The 17951-nt window shown below is 41.5% G+C and overlaps 1 protein-coding gene across 4 annotated transcripts in view; it reads left to right on the forward strand.

The window, feature by feature from the left end:
- Positions 1–1383: 1383 nt before the first annotated feature.
- The window catches only part of mlec (malectin), a 55171-nt gene continuing 38603 nt past the window's right edge, over positions 1384–17951 (forward strand). Inside the window, exon 1 of one of the 4 annotated variants that reach the window (XM_059988351.1) lies at positions 1384–1401. Coding sequence is in view for 1 of the 4 variants with exons in the window: in XM_059988349.1 (XP_059844332.1) it covers positions 2898–3099 (202 nt within the window). In the remaining 3 variants the exon portion in view is untranslated. The other 3 variants (XM_059988352.1, XM_059988349.1, XM_059988350.1) reach the window with 3 other exon arrangements.

The following is a 17951-nucleotide window of genomic DNA, read 5'->3' on the forward strand; positions in this document are numbered from 1 at the left end:
TCCCAGCCCACTTCCAACCCATGTCAGATCAGCTCTCAATCCCCTGCAGATTGCCTACCAGAAGCACATTGGCGTCGACAATGCTGTCATCTACCTGTTGCACAGAGCCTACTCCCATTTGGATGAGGAGGGTGGCACTGGGAGATCATGTTTTTTGAGTTCTCAAATGCCTTCGTTACCATACAGCCCTCATTGCTGGGGGAAAAGCTCCGTTCAATGCAGCTTCAGAGCTGTGTATCAAGACATGCCTATATACAGCACTGTATCGGCTTCCTTCCTGTTTACCCTGTGTACCTCCGACACAACACAGTCGTGTCATCTGCAGAAATTCTCTGATCACTCAGCAACAGTTTGTGTATAAAGGGAGGATGGGAGGATGAATACAGGGCCCGAGTGAAGGGCTTTATCAAATGGTGCAAGCTGAATCATCTGCAGCTCAACACCAGTAAGACAAAGGGGATGGTGATGGACTTTAGGAAGGCTGCTCCTGTTACCATTAATGGTGAAGATGTGGAATGTGGTGAGGGCCTACAGGTACCTGGGATGTACTTGAGTGGAGCACCAAACAGAGGTTGTGTACAAGAAGGGCCAGAGTGGTCTCTACTTCCTGAGGAGACTGGGGTCTTTTGGAGTACGCAGACCTCCCATTCGCACGTTCTACCAGTCTGTTGTTGTCAGTACAATCTTGTATGCAGTGGTGTGCAGGGAATTGGTGATGCTAACAGGCTCAATAAACAGAAAGACTGGCTCTGTTATAGGAGTCAAACTGGACACACTGGAGGTTCTGGAAGAACAAAGGACCCCACGGAAAATCCTGGCAATTCTGGACAATGTTTCTCACCCTCTGCATGCCACCTTGGCTGAACAGAGGAGCACTTTTAGTAACAGACTAAGACAACTGCGCTGCTCCAAAGAGTGCTAAATAAGATCATTCTTACCCTCGGCCATTAGACTCTAAGAGTCAACCTATGGCCGGGTAACTGATGCACCCCCCCCCCCCACCACTGTTTGAAGTAACATTGTTATTCTTACTTCTCTTCTAATATCTATATTTGGGTGCACTAGTAATGCTACTGTGACACGGCAATTTCCTTTGGGATCAATAAAGTATTTATCTATCCATCTCTTGGCACACAGAAACGCGCTAAAACTCCTTACGTAAAACGTCATCACGTCAGACCAACCTCTTAACTAGATGGCGTAGGTGAGGCACAGCAACGATTTGTTGGCAGCAGGCAAAACTCTAAATTTATTTATTAATCGCACGTTTCCTCGGAAACGACCACTGCAAGCAATAGCTTATAACGTTCCTTTCGGAGCTGAGCTTTTGAACCTGTCTCAAAGGCGCAGGGTGGTTGAAGCGTTCTTTGGCCAATTTAAGCGCTGCGCCGGAATGAAAAGGTCGGTGTATCGAGTTAAGAGGGCAGGAACAAGCCGGTGTGTAGCTCGTTACCCTGCCAGGTTTTCTCGTCGCTGCGCTGAACTAACGGCCTCCTGGCTGCAGTGATGACTAGCTTCGTGGCTGTGGACTCACTTTCGTGAACTTCACTTCTGAGTGTTACTTGCTTATTTTTATTGTTTGTATGCTTTGTCTCTCTTCCCCACCCCACCCCCGGCACTCTAGGTGTTTGACAGCCCTCTTAAAGATGGGTTCTATTGGGTTTCTATGTGTGGCTACCTATAAGGAGACGAATATCAAGGTTGTATATAGAATACGTACTTTAATAATAAATGTACTTTGAACTTTGATTTGTGCAAATGGCAGTAAACTTTAACTGTAGAGGATGACCAACTTAAAAGATTAACTTTACTTCTGTCAATGGATGCTGCCTGATCTATTGAGTATTTCTGGTATTTTCCACTTTTATTTCTGCTGCCCACTGGCTACTGATGAACACACAAATAATGCCGGAGGAACTTCATCTTATTTATTTATTGAGATACAGCGTGGAACAGGTCCTTCGAGCCTCGCCACCCGGAAAGCCCTCGATTTAATTCTAGTCTAATCACGGGACAATTTACAATGACCAATTAGCGAACCAACCGGTTCGTATTCCTCTCCACACCTGACCCGCTGAGTTCCTCCAGCAGTTTGTGTAAACGTGTGTTACTTTGGGTTTCCAGCATCTGCACAATCTCTCGCGTTTGTGATCAGCAGCTGGAGATGGTCGTGTCAGTAACTCGGCACCAATACTCACGCTAGCCGCTGCGCGTTGACTTTCATTCATTCGCTCCCACTCCCATCTTGCACCGCGGTCAGTGTGCGTTGGATTTCTCTGATTGGTTGCTCACGATCGACTCATTTCACGCGGAGGGGGAAATTCGACGCCAGATCTTAGAAAATTAGGCAGACAGTACAACAGCTGATGAATATTCATAGAGAGAAATCCGCTTAAATATACCAAATATGATTTTAAACATGATATCCTTAGCGAAAGCAGTTCAAGTAGAAACCAAAACAAGTTCAAATCCTTCTTCCCCCCCCGCGCCAATTTACCGAGTGACCCTACTTCCGCATTCAGTTATAACTTGCCAACCGATCAGGCTGGTGGCCCCGCGCAAACTAACTTGACTCGCTGCAGTCCCGCCCCCGACGCGCTGATTGGTCGGTTCCCGCGCCGCTGGTGGCAAGCCTCTGTGTTTGATTAGGCAAGTGGACTGTCATTCAGTCAAGAGGCTGGTCTATTCGCCTCCATCAGGTTCGGTTGAGCTTTTCACTCAGCCTGCAAAAAGAATTGATTTTTTTCCTGGGGCCTTGCAGGTTTTGCAGTGATTTTTCTCTCTCTCCTTTAATAAAAAAAAGAAGGCTTTGAGCTGAAGGCGAGTTTTATTTTTGAGTGGTGCGGCGGTGTTCCGGTTTGGGTCCAGTCGCTTTTCCCGAGGGCAGCGATCGTGAAATGCGGAGAGGGAAGCCATGCACTCGGCGCCCGCACTGCCTCTGGTTGCTAACGGCGGCCTTGGTGACAGCGCGCTGCTGTCTCGGTGTGAGCGCCCTGGGTGATCAGGTGGTGTGGGCCATCAACGCCGGAGGGGAGGCTCACACCGACGTACACGGCATCCACTTCAAAAGGGACCCGCTTGAAGGCAAAATCGGCAGGGGTAAGCCATCGTGTGCGGGATCGGGATAGGGCCCTGGGCGGCGTGTAATGCGCGAAGGGACGGGGAGACGAGCGGGGGAAGCGTGTCGATGTGTTCCTGCCGTTTAACCATCTATGCCGGCATACCGCCGTATGTGTGGAGGAGAACTTGCCAATCTGAAAAAAACAGGGACAATAAAGTTTCCCCAAAGTACTCTCGTGTATATTTCAACAGTGAAAGTTGATGGTTCCGAGGAGAGGGAAACGTTTGCACAGATTGGAATTTCAGTGACCTTTTTGCTCATTGATCGGAGAAACTCTCGTCATATAAATTTATGTACTCTTGCCCATTGTCCACTCCAGTCAAGTGTACCAAAAAGCAACAGTTTGTCTTCTCTCCAAAACTACTACGTGGAGGCATTGTTATACACGAGCTTGGGAAATCTTGAGCTGCATCTGCAGTATGTCGAAATACGTAATTGCCTGAATGTCTCCCTGCCCGTCTCCCTAATTTTATGTCCTCTGCAAACTTTACTAGTGTTATGTGCTTATCCAAGTCATTAAATTAAAAACAGCCGAGGCCGCAAAACGGATCCTTGCAGAACCCCACTTTTAACAGGTGTGAAAATGATCTCACCATAACTCGTTGTTTTCCGTTTTTGAGCCAATTTGTTCCCATTGCCACGCCTTACCCTGAAGCCAGCATTGGTTCAGAAAGGGGAAATTATGTTTTACTAATCGGCTGGAGTTCTATGACGAGGCAACTAAAATCTATGATAACAATAAAGCGGTTGATATCGTTTACTTGGACTTTCAGAAGACTTTTGACGAGGTAGCCCACGAGACATTAATAATCAAATTACAGGATAGGGATTCAGGGTAAAGTGTGTGAATGGGTGCAGAATTGACTCCGAGACTCTTCATAAAGCTCCAGCATACAAGTCCCCTTTCTGAACCCATGCTGGCTTTCTGCTAACGTGTATGTTCTTATCAGCTGCTTCTCAAACTCATTCTTTATTAATTTTTCCATTATCTTATCTACAATACACTTTAATCTTACTGGTCTATAGTTACCAAGGTCAGTGTGGTCACCTTTTTTATATGCAGGGACAATGTTAGCCAATTTCCAGTCCATGGGGCTTTCACCAGTCTTTACTGACTTGAAAAATACATGTTAGGGGGTTTGTGTATATAATCACAGACCTCTTTAAGTACCCTTGGATATATGTTGTCTGGCCCTGGAGATTTATTAACTTTCAGCTGAAACAGGACCTCACTTTCTCAGATCTCTAAATCACTTAAAACAGCCTTAATTTTCTCTACACTTACTGGCATATTGCTAACATATTGTAGGTGAATACTTTAGCAAAATATGAGTTGAGTATCTGCTATGTCCTTCTCTGCATAATTTTAACACCCCATTATTATTAATAAACTTAACTCCCTCGATTTTTATTACTGAAGTTCTCTTGGGGGTCACTCTTAGCTTTATCAGCAATATCCTTTTTTACCTGCGTTTCGGCAACCCAAATTTCCTTCTTGACTATAGCTCTCATGTTTTCATATGCCCTACAGTTAAATTACTGTTTTTTTTTCTGTATTCCTTGTATAGCTGCCTTTTCTTCAATAATTTTAATGTATATCTTTATTCATCCATACAGTTGATCTGTTGGTTGTATTGCTTCTCCTGACCTTGGGTATGAAAATTTCCTGCACTGCGTGTATTAACTCTTTAAATCAACCCCATTGTTCTTCAACTGACTCGGCGTCAAGCAGTTCATTACAGTTCATCTTCTGAAGTCTTTGCCACATCGGCACAAACTTTGCCTTTCTGAAATTCAATTTAATGGCTATGGTTTTTACTGATATAGTTTGCCAAAAAACTTTGAGACTTGTCCCTCAAGACTCAACAACTTTCATACTCAAGATTCTATCCTGATTGTTACAGAATATCAAATCTAGACAGGCCTCCTCTCTTTTTGGAGTATTAACATACTGGATCAAAAACCAATCTTTCAATAACTCAATGAATTCACTTTCTTGCAATCCATTAGTCACTCAGTATTTGAGAACTTAAAGTCTCCCATAACTATAACATCGCCCTCATAACTCAAAATGGTCTGTGTGGAAAATGGAGTACACATATGCTTTAAGCTTTAATATATTTACATGTTAATAGTGTAAATCGAAAACTAACAATTGCAACTCATATTTATCTTAAGTCAAATGATGAATATTTCCATAAGACTGATTTTCAGAGGTGTGTCACTCTCTCGCATTCTGTGGGATGTGACATTCCTTGGATGAACATTGGCAGCTATCTTGCTTCCATGTCTGGCATTTTGCTATGACTGATTATACTCATAACTATTATTGAAAAATGTGGATTACTATTGTTGGTGGGGTTATTTTCTTTTATGAAGAATCATACCACTTCCACATTGAGAAATTGAGAGTTTACATGATCTATAAAGTAAAACTAGGCCATATCACCTCTTGAGATTCTACCAGTCAGTATCAGGTATACTTCCATCGCTCAGTCCTTTGATGCTGTGCACCAAGGCAGTCTTATTCTTAATCTTGAATACAATTGCTAATTGAATATCCACAGATTTAAAGTTTTGATTCTTGCAATTAACTATGCATATATTTTCCTCACCCAAACTCTGGGCACTGTTTCCCTATCATGACTTTGACCCATCATAACCATATAACAATTACAGCACGGAAACAGGCATTCTCAGCCCTTCTAGTCCGTGCCGACGCTTACACTCACCTAGTCCCACTGGCCCACACTCAGCCCATAACCCTCCATTCCTTTCCTATCCATATACCTATCCAATTTTACTTTAATTTTACATTAATTGCCATTGTTTTGAATTCTGTGAAATAAAACCCCATTCTCCTCGAGTCTTTCCCTGTAGAACAACTCTTTCTGTAAATCCCAAAAGAAGTTTGTTGTACCCTCTCCAGGACATTAGAGGCTAGGAATATATTTTGTCCTCCCAGTTTTATCAGTCTGTTTTTTTCTTTCTGTTCTCAGTTACTTGATTATCTTTTGAGTTTAATCTTACTCTTAAAAACTATTTTTTTGACAACATTATAAACCATTTTCACTTTCCCCATATGTGGTCTTAGTTGCTAATGTGGTTAATTGACTCAGTTTTTCCAAGGCAACTAAATTGTTTGATCTTATCTAAATCACCATTGTATGCTGTACGGCCCATCCTTTTTTCTTTGGCTCAGATAAACTTTCCCTGCCTTTGCTTTTAAAATCCTGTCAACTTCCTTTGCTGTTTAGTTTGCTGGGATATTGATTCCAGCCCAGTTTAAATCACATCAATCCCAACTAATTCCCAGCACCTTGCTTCTCCCAACAATCGGTGTCAGTGACTCATGAAAAAGTTTCTGTGAAAAAATCTAACCTAAGAGATGTGGATGCCCTTAGTTAAGTTGTCTGGTAATTTCCTCCCAATCCTTGCTAATAATGATTTATTGTACCAGAGTGCAAGAAAGAGTGTTTTATAAATATATACTGTATATTTATATAATGATGTAACAGCTGCTAAGTAGGAACATAGAAAACCTACAGCACAATACAGGTCCTTTGGCCCACAAAGTTGTGCCAGACACGTCCCTATCTTAGAAATTACTAGGCTTACCCATAGCCCTCTATTTTTCTAAGCTCCATGTACCTATCCAAAAGCCTCTTAAAACACCCTATCGTATCTGCCTCCACCACTGTTGCCGGCAGCCCATTCCACACATTCGGCACTTTCTGAGTAAAAAAACTTACCCCTGACATCTCCTCTGTACCTACTCCCCAGCACCTTAAACCTGTGTCCTCTTGTGGCAGCCATTTCAGCCCTGGGAAAAAGCCTCTGACCATCCACAGGAGTTTTAGCATGTCAATTTCACACACCTAGATCACATACTGGACCCCAGCTCTGGATGTGGGTAGCATAGCCGTTAGCTCAATGCTTGACAGCACCCCCTGTAAGATCGGGGTTCTTTTCCTGCTACGGCCTGTATGTCCTCCCTGTGACCATGTGGATTTCCTCTGGGTGCTGTGGTTTCCTCCCATATTACAAATATGTGATTAGGGTTAGGGAGTTGTAGGCATGCTGTAGCAGCGCAAATCTCTCTGATTTCATTTGATGCAAAAGACGTCTTTCACCCTGTGTTTCGATGTACGTGTTACAAATAAGTCTATACTTGAACTTCAAGGTCAAATCTAGCAAACTGTTCTAAGATGCTCCTTGGCATTATTGGGGAAAAAATAACATTTAGTCATATAAAGAGGTAATAATGGTCAAGTCAGTCAAACTTAGTCTAAGGAGTAACTTAGGATGACAGTGTCGAGATGGGGGAGGTTTCATTAAATAGTTCCAGAGTTTGGTGATTAGGCAGCTGAAGAAGATGTAATTGACGCTGGAACAATTCATTTCGAAATGGTGAAAAGTTTTGTACCAGAGCAGCAATGTTAATTCTAAAGGGATGGATTTGTAAGAATTTGAAATCAAAGGCATGAATTGAAAAATTAAGACATTGCTTAAAAGCAAGCTGATATTTCTCAATGGGTACAGAATTATTGATGTGAAACTGATGCTATGTTTAGTTTTGGATGATGTGCTGAATAATGAATATTTGAGGACACTAAGAGGGGATGAGGAGTACTTTTTGGAGAGTATAGCAGAAGTAACAATATAGGGGAGGAAAAGAATTCATTGTGTTTATTTGCCTACCGTTGAATATAGGAGAATGTGACCAGGTAAGTGCAGACCCACCTAGTTTGATGAGTGATGCATCAGTGGAAGGAATGTGATTTAGATTTACATTCAGATTTATTTATCACATGTACATTAAAACATACTGTGAAATGTATTGTTTGCTTTAACAGCCACCAACCTAAAGATGTGCTGGGGGCAAATGTTTCACTAAACATTCCAGTGCTGACATACCATGTCCACAGTGCTTGGCAGAACAACACAGAACACTATAGTCTTTTCGATACCAATGATCATAGATATGAGGGAACGGACTAAACACTACATGAGAAAAGAGAACGATTAACATGTATAAAAGCAAAAGATTGCAGATGCTGAAATTGGAGATAGTATCAGAAACTGCTGCTTATAAGCAGCAGTTCAGGCTGCATCTGTGATGGGGTTAATGCTTATGTTTCTAGGTCAGCTAAAACTCGCTCTTGATTGAATATTTTCAGAATTAAGATGGAAACGTGGCTGGAATGGGCATGTGCCCACTTAGACCTGGCCAGTAAATTGGTTGCAATAGGTGGTGGAAAAAGAACAGGCAGCGAGTGTTGCGAGCAAGATTATGTATTTGCAGAGAGTTTGAGAGGAGGATAGAGGAATTGGGTATGAAATTGGCTTTGTCATAGGAGGTAGGAATAATGATCAGCAGGTGTTCTTGTTATTGGAAGTCTGTCCAAGGAACACCGGAGGAATATATTATGTATATTTGCTATATTCTGTAACAACCTGATGTGAATATAGGAGATAAGATTAGTATGTTTGCACATGACATGAGCATTGGTGGTGCTGTTAATTGTGAGTTGATGCTGTAATTGAGTATGAAGATAACCATGCCATTGATCAGATCCTACCTCCCAAACCAGTTTTAATTAAGAAGTTCACCAGAGCCCTATAGGACTTGACCATCTCTGCCTCAGGTGCTAGAATATCCGGCAAAACAGGCACATAGATCTACCCAATAATTGCATAAACAGCTTCCCACATTCCAATGAATATCTGTGGCTCACCATGATCACATATTAAACCATCTCTAGGACCTTACAGCAATCACAGCACTCATTCCCATACTTACCAACAAGAGCCAAAGTGGAGTGTATACCTGTATATCCAAACATCAGCCTTGACAATCGTACATCTTCCTTCCTATTCCTTCCCAAAAGGTGCCTCCCCTGGACTGATGGAACAAATTGTGATACCGCCTTCCTTAACCTCTCTATCCCAAAATTTCTGCCATTTACCAATCCAAGCCAACCTAATACAAGATTTGATTTCATACTTTTCCATATTAACCACAATATCTACCTTAGACTTGATAAGTGCCTGTTTTGCTATAATGGGATGTCCCACTGTCCACGCAAACTCTGTTGACACTTCTTCACCCACCTTCACTCTAAGTCACCTGCCAAGCAAAAAGTCCAATATCCAGTTGTAAAATCTACTACCAATACCAAGCTTACTGAGTTAAATCAAAAGCTTCTCCCTCCATAGCAAATCATAAGCTTTGTCAATGTCTAAAAGCACTGCAGCTACTGATTCTTTCACTGTAAAAGGTTTCCAAATATCATTTCTCAGTAGTACAAGGGCATTATTTGTAGATCTCACTTTATGAAACCCACAGTGGTAGTGGCTAAGTAATTCTCTCTTCTCCAAAACAAACATCAGCCTAATTACTATCATTTCCTCCATTATGTTACACAGTGAAAAAGTGAGGGCAATAGGCCTGTCGTTACTTGGCAGCGTCAGATCTTTTCCAGGTTTAACAATAGGCAAAACCACAGCCCATTTCCAGTCTCCTGGAAACATTTCTTGCTTCCAGACCATCATTATAAAACTCAAGCAACTTCTTTAGGGCTTCCTCAGGCAGATGCTGGAGCGTATGATAACTTACCATACCCTGTTCTGGGGGCTGTAGCACTTGCACTGTTAACAGCAAATTTCAATCCAGCCAAAGTAAAGCCATTATCCATGGCACTCTCAAATGTTTCTTGTTTCTCACAGATCTTCCCATTGTCCATCAAAGTATGCTGTCATTGCTTAATATATTCATCCCCTAAGTTGTCTCGTTTATATGTCTTTACATACGTGTTTCCCAGGCATTCTGCCTTTCTTAGTCTGTTACAGCCAAATTTCCATTCTCCACTAATACTGGAATTTGGTTATAACCTCTGACACCATTCATTTCTTTCATATTCTTCCTCTCAATTGATGAGCAAAATCCCCTCGAAGCTGCCCTTTTAGCATTCTAAACAACTCCTTGCTATTGCTCTTCTGGAAATCCAGCAAATCTTGCGGTAACCTACGTTTAAAATCACAAAATGCCCACCTCTGGTATCTGATGGCCTCTGTACATTCTTGTGTCCACCAAGGAACACATTTTGTACCGGCTCACGTGGACACCAAAGGAACAGCTTGACGGGCTGCTCCACACAAAGCAGAAATTATGCTCTGAATGGAACCACTTAGAGACAATTGGTTAAATGATTTATCACACTCAACAGAAGTTTTTTTCCCCTGGTTTTTCCTCTTAAACACTATTTAGTGCCAGATCTCAAATTCTGACAGCAAGCCGACAATACACAAGACTGGGAAATGATGACTGCCTGTACAATCAGTCGTTACATCCCATCTATTAAGTCCAGCAAGTGGAGTAGCAATAAGAATCAAATCGAGACAAGAACCCACACTTTTACAATATCCACCCTTGTCTCTCTTCTATCATTCATACTAAATCTTATTCTTCCAGAAATTCCTCTACTGCTGTCCTATTAGCATCTGTAGTCTTACTGCCCCACAAGCCAATATATGCATTAAAGTCACCACAAAAAACAATTTCACCAGAATAAGTTCCTACCATTGTTTACATCCCTTCCACAGACAGCTCCCGACCTGGATTATAAAACTTAACAATTTTGATCCCACCCTGTGGATGTAATAATTCAATAATTATGCATTCACTATTCTCTGGAAAATGCTGAATTCTATATAATAAATCCCCCTACACAAAGTCGGCACAGCCTCTTCCCACAGTTGTATATCTATCATGTCTCAACCTCATAACCCAGAATCTTGAACAATCGAATGTGATTATAACCAAGTTTCTTGTATACAAATAATACTCAATGGTGGGGAGGGATTAAAACCTAAAACGTGATCACTAAATTCCTGTCCTTTAGCTAACAGTCTTCTCACATTCCAATGAAGTACTGTAAGTTGATCGGTAGTGTACACTCCCCCTCCACTACCAGCTCGTTCCCTCTTTTACTCCCATTAAGTCTTTATTAACAGTATTTTCTCCTGCTGTTTTAAATCAATGCCCTACCTCTGTTAAGACACATTGTTGACTTTAACAAAATCTTTCTGAATATACTTTGTCAATCTTACCAGATGGAGATGTTTATCAGAATTAGATGTGAAAGTAATCATTACTTTGAAGTTGACATCATCTTCTGCTCCAGTCCTAATGGCCTTCACAGGGTGACCCTCCTCATCTGAACCAGTTTCACCCAGCCCCATCCCGTGACTCATTTCTCTTTTATTTCTTGCCAAATTCCATTCCATACTATCACTTAACTCCCCATCTGAACTTCCGACCTTAGGCTTGCCTCATTCACATTACAGGTGGGGCAAACCGCCGGCTGTCTCGCCCCAGCTGGGTAGACTTTGGCTTCAGAATGATATAAGATCTAATAAAATGGGTGGGGTGATGCATTTCAAGCGGGGAAGTAAAGCAGAGAGATTACAAAGGTGCATAGGATGCCTATCTTCATTCGCTGAGCCATAGACTTCAAGAACAGGGAGATCATGGTAAAACTATACAAAGCATTAGGCCACAGCTGGGAATCTGAATGCAGTTCTGATTGCCCACAGATACATAGGGTGTGATGGCACCAGAGTGGGTGCAAGAGAGAGTCACCTGCGTGTTGCCTGGGATGGAGCATTTTGGCTGACAGACACTGGACAGACTGGATTTTTGTTTGAAGTGGAGAAGGTTAAGGGTGCTAGATTTCATAATTCTGATTACCTCAGAGCAAAGACAAGACAATTAATGAAACTTTTTTTTACTCTCCTCAGCAGATGTGCCCATGATCAGGTTTAAAGTAAGAGCTAGGGAATTTGAGGGAAAAAATGAAATATAGGGTGGTTGAAACCTGAAATACAAGTACCTGAAATGCAGGGCTGGTGGAGAAAGATGCACATTATATTTAAGAAATGTTTAGATGATCATTTAAAGTGCATTGGCGTAGAAGGCTATGGGCTGATTGCTGAATGTGGCAGGTACTTGGTGGTTGGTAAGGGCAATGTGAAATGAAGGACCTGTTTGCCATGTTATATGACTTAGATGTGAGGGAATTGAATGAGTTTAAGGCTTGTGTTGTGCGAATCTTGGAATTAATGACATCCTTGGACTAGGAACCACAAAAGGTAGCTGATTTTGTTGTCTTCAGCCTTTCTGACTATTAAATCAAAGAACTCATGACAGAGGTTGGTCAGGATTCAGTATGTTTCAGAGTTATCTCAGAAATGTACATTACTTTGGCAAAACTGAGTAGGACTTGGTCATGGTTTGTGGTCCAAACTGATCTTGCGTAAGCCTTTATACTACATTTCTTCTAGTTTGTAATCCTAAGAGAAGGGAGGAGTGCTATGCCAGGGTTACATTTCAAAATGAGAGAGGAGAATGCCGTTTTCTTTAGAATTTTGCAAAGATTCCGAGTGTCATTTAAAACTTGGACAAACGTCTATAGATAAATGGTGGAGCGTATACTGACAGATTGTATCATGTTCTGGTACGGAAACACCAATACTTTTGAACAAAAAAGCCACTAAAAGTAGTGGGTACAGTCCAGTCCATCACGGATAAAGCCCTCTCCACCATTGAACATATCTACATGGAGTGTTGTTACAGGAAAGAAGCATCCATCATCAAGGACCCCACCGTCTAGGCCAGGGGTCGGCAACCGGCGGCTTTCATCTCTGTGCTGCGGCTCCCTGTGGCATTGGAAAATAAATGATGAGTATTTAATTAAAATGTATTTTATGTTAGTTTTTGAAATGTAATTCTAAATTTGAAGATTATGGTGATCTTGTACAATCTAAATAAAATGTGTTTTTTGTTGCTATTAATATACGTCACCACTGCCAATGCCTGACACCCGCCAGTGCGCGAATTCTTTAATTTTTCGATCCAAGGTAGGCTAACTATGGAGAATTCTAAAAAAAGAAAAATGACTGAAGAAAACAGAACGTTTAATGATACATGGGCAGATTCATTTGCTTTCACTGCTGACGAGACTGGTTTACCGGTATGCTTAATATGCAATGAGAAACTAGCAAACAACAAAAAGTCAAAAGTCGCAAGACATTTCCAGAATAAACACCCAGCCTTTGCTCAAAAATAACCAGATGGAGATGAGAGAAAAAAAGCCGTTTTGGAACTGATGCGGAAGGTTGATCTGAGCAAAAATCATTTCAAGAAGTGGATGAAGTCTGGAAAATCAACTACATATGCTAGTTTTGTTGCCGCTCAGGAAATAGTCAGGCACGGAAAGCAGTTTACAGATGGTGAATATATAAAAGAATCTTTCATTAAGATTTCAGAACATCTATTCATGGGCTTTAATAACAAGAGTGAAATTGTGCAGAAAATCAGGGCTATGCCCCTCTCTGCAAAGACTGTCAAAGACAGAACCATAAAAATGGCAGAAGACATCACAAGACAGCAAATTTAAAGACATCAATTCAGCTGTGGCCTACTCGATTGCCTGTGACGAGTCTAAAGACAAAGGTGATATTGAACAAATAGGGCTGTTCTGCCGGTATGTAAACTCTGCCGGGCCACAGGAAGAAATGATTGAGTTGATACCTCTAAAAGGCCAAACACGAGGGGAGGACATCTGTGAGGTTGTCTTGAATTGTTTAAGAGCCAAAGGAATAAAGACCACCCACCTGGTATCAGTAGCTACTGATGGGGCACCAAGTATGACAGGAGCGCACAAGGGATTTGTGGCTTTACTGCAGAAGTCGCTGGACAGAAAGCTGCTGACTTTTCACTGCATCTTGCACCAAGAGGCACTGTGCGCTCAAATATGTCCTCTTGAATGCACAGAAGTAATGGATGTTGTCATTCAGATTGTCAATAAAATAATGGCAAAAAGTTTAAATCACCGTCAATTCCGTTTGTTACTGGACAAGCTGGAAAGCGCATATTCTGATCTCCTGCTGCACAACAAAGTTCGGTGGCTCTAAAGAGGGGAGGTGCTGAAACGCTTTGTTGCGTGTCTGGAAGAAGTGAAAACTTTCCTGGGCAGCAAAGGTCTCACCTTTCCTGAGCTGGAACAGCCAGAGCGGCTGGAAAAGCTACACTTCATGGTAGACATGACAGCACACCTGAACACAGCTCTTCAGGGGAAAGGACACACAGCCCTGCACATGTTGGAGGATGGTTTGGCATTTGAGCGCAAGTTGACAGTGCTTGCCAGAGATTTACAGAAAGGCACATTGTCTCACTTCCCCAATTTGAGAGAGTTGAAACAAGCTCACGACATGATAAATTCGGAATTTTTACATTCTGCAATCATCGCAATGTAAACATCGTTTGGGAAACGCTTCTGTGAGTTCAGAGAGTTAAAAAACACATTATCCTTCCCGGTCACTCCCCTAAGCATCGATCCATCCCTACTGAATACGACTGCATTGGCAGGTGTGAGTCAACCTGATCTTGAGATGGAACTGGCCGACATAGCCGACAAAGACATATGAGTGTCCAAGTTTAGACGCTTGACAGCAGACCTTGAAGATGTTGCCGGTCGGAAGGCCGTTCTTGCTCAGAATCACAAATGGAGTGATATTGAAAACCTCCCCGAACCGGACAAACTTGTGTTCGAAACATGGAATGCTATCCCCGACATTTATGTAAACATTAAAAAGTATGCGCTTGGAGTCCTGTCGCTCTTTGGATCCACATATGTATGTGAGCAGGTGTTCTCCAACATGAACTTTATTGAAAACAAACATCGTGCACGCCTCACAGATGACAGCTTGCGATCCTGTGTAAAGATGAAGGTGACGTCATACAGCCCTGATGTGCAGACGCTGTGCGCTGAGGTCCAGGAGCAGAAATCCCATTAACCAAGTATGCTAATATTTTAATTGCCTATTTTACGTATATTCATATTTTTTCATTGTTCAGTGAAATAGTCCTTTTACTTTTCTGGTTGACAGCTGGCTGACGTTATTTTTGGTTTGCTGCTGGCGGAAAATTTAAGTTCGGCGTTTTTCATAAATACAAGAAGGACTCAAATAGACATTGAGTATTTTACTTAAAAGTAACTTTCAACCCAACGTCTTTTTTTCGGAGTTCAAAATGTTCTTGTTGCATGCAGAAATGTAATTTTGTTTTCTCTGCAGGAGTTCATCGATTTCATAAATGCAACACATTATAGTTTGTTTATACATAGCATAAAGGCAAAAAAAAACATTGTATGCAGTGTTATTTCATCTTAAATGTCAAACAGGTTTTGTGGCTCCCAGTGTTTTCTTTTCTGTGGGAAATGGGTCCAAATGGCTCTTTCAGTGGTAAAGGTTGCCGACCTCTGGTCTAGGCCATGCTGTCTTCTCCCTGCTGCCATTGGGAAGGAAGTACAGGGGCCTTAGGCCCTACACCACCAGATTCAGGAACAGTTATTACTCCTCAGCTATCAGGCTCCTGAAACAGAGTAGATAAATTCCCTCAACGCAACACTGAACTGATTTCACAATCCATGGACTCACTTTCAAGGACACTACAACTCATGTTCTCAATATTCATTTATTATTATTATTTTGATTTTTTTTGTATTTGCACAATTTGTTATCTTTTGCACATTGGTTGTCCGTCTTTTTGTGGTTTTTCATTTGATTCTGTTGTGTTTCTCTGTATTTACTGTGAATGATCTCAAAAAATGAATCTGTGTAGTACATGGTGATTTACTGAATATGCACTTTGATTATAAATTCACTTCAAACTTTTAGAGGGCAACGGATTATGTGCAGAGACAATCATTTGCTGCATCAGATCTGTGGTTGTCAAAAATCGGCTGTTTTTCCAGCACAAAGTTATAGGAAATGAGGGTTGGAAAGGTGAATTTGAGTAAATGCACACACCCTGAATTGTGACAGTGGGAATAGCAAGCACACTTGAGACAATGTGGAGATGAGGGAGAGCACAGTTCAGGTTCAGATTGAAATAGTAAGGGGAAAAGTTTGAAGTAAAGAGGGTGTTAGGGTGTGGAAGGAACTTAGAGCAGATTTGGATGCTTGTGATCATTCTGTTCCCCTCAAGCTCCAGCCTAGCGATTCATATACCAGCTGCACTGAAAGATCTTTCTGTTTGGTTTAGGAGTTAAGCCCAATCACCCCTCCCCCCCCCCCCCCCCCCCAACATTGGCCATGGGTAGCAGTTTACCAGAGTCCTCTGCCCTGGGCCTGTCTTTCAAGTTGTCCCCAGGTATAGCCCATCTTCTCTTTACTCTCCTGTTGGCATTTCTGTAACTCTGGGTTTTTATAGGATGAGATTGCCAGCCCCATGCCCAACCCTCTTCCTTTCATAGCCAAGCTTTGGACCGTTCATTGCGGAGTTACATTTAATTAAAGTTTTATGCAATTCATGCATTGTTATTTTAATTAGAAACAATTAATTTGATTAGTTTAAAATTTTTAATTTAATAAAGTGTTTATAGGTTTCTGTTTCTAAGTACTGCATGAAACTACCTATTCTGCTACATACAGATGCAATAACAAGTTAGTGAACCCTTTGCAATTACCTGATTTTCTGAATTAATTACTCCTAAAATTTGGTCTGATCTTCATCTAAGTTACAATAATAGACAAACACAAACTGCCTAAACTAAAAAAAACAGTTGTACTTTTCAGATCTTTATTGTTTAATCATTCACAGTGCAGACTGGAAAAAATATGTAAACCCTTGTATTTAATGACAGGTGGAACCTCCTTTAGCAGCAATAACCTTTGCCAAACGTTTCCTGTAGCTGCTGATCAGATGCTGCACAACGGCGAGGAGGTGTTTGAGACCATTCCCCCATACAAAACTGCTTCAGTTCAGCAATATTTCTAGGATACCTTGCATGAACAGCCATCTTCAGGACATGCCACAGCATCAGTTTGGTTAAGATCTGGTCTCTGACTTAGCCATTCCAAAACACAAATTTTCTTCTTTTTAAATTATTCTGTTGTTGATTTACTCTTGTCTCTCGGAACATTCTTCTGTTGCATCATCTGGCTTCTATTAAGCATCAGTTGATGGATTGCTACCCTGACATTCTCCTGTAAAATGTCTTGATACAATTTTGAATTTATTGTTTCCTCAGCAATTGCAAGTGTCCAGGCTCTGACATGATGCTCCTTCCACCATGCTTCACAGTTGGGATGAGGTTTTGGTGTTAGTGTGTAGTGCCCTTTTCCCTCCAAACATAGCAGTGTGCATTTCTTCCAAAAAGTTCAACTTTTCCCTCATCTGCCCACAGAGCATTGTCCCAGAAGTGTTGTGGAACATCGAGGTGATCTTTTGCAAACTTGAGATTTGCAGCAATGTTTTTTTGAGGGAAGTGATTTCCTCCTTGGTGTCCTTCCACGAACACCGTTCTTGTTCAGTGTTTTTCTTATAATGGGCACACGAACAGAGACTTTAGCAAGTTCTGGAAATTTCTGTGTGTCTTTTTCTGTTACTCTTGGGTTCTTTTTCACCTCCTTCAGCATTGCATGCTATGCTCTTGTTCTGATCTTTGCAGAATGCCCACTCTTAAGGAAAGTAGCAACAGTACAGTATTGAATTTCCTCCTTTTGTAGACAATTTCTCATACCATTGACTGTTGAAAACTCGGGTCTTTAGAAATGCTTTTATAGCCTTTTCCTCCTTCATGCATCTCTACAATTCTTCTAAGGTGGTCTGAATGTTTTTTTTTGATTCAGACATGGTGCACATAAACATATCTTCTTTAGAAGAGCAGGCTCTGTCAGTAACCTGATTTGGTGTGCATTTTTTATAGGGCAGGGCACCTGTACAACCCAAATCTCCAATCTCATCTCGTTGATTGAAACATCT

Source organism: Hypanus sabinus, chromosome 13, assembly GCF_030144855.1.
Source record: "Hypanus sabinus isolate sHypSab1 chromosome 13, sHypSab1.hap1, whole genome shotgun sequence".
In the NCBI taxonomy this organism is placed as follows: domain Eukaryota; kingdom Metazoa; phylum Chordata; class Chondrichthyes; order Myliobatiformes; family Dasyatidae; genus Hypanus; species Hypanus sabinus.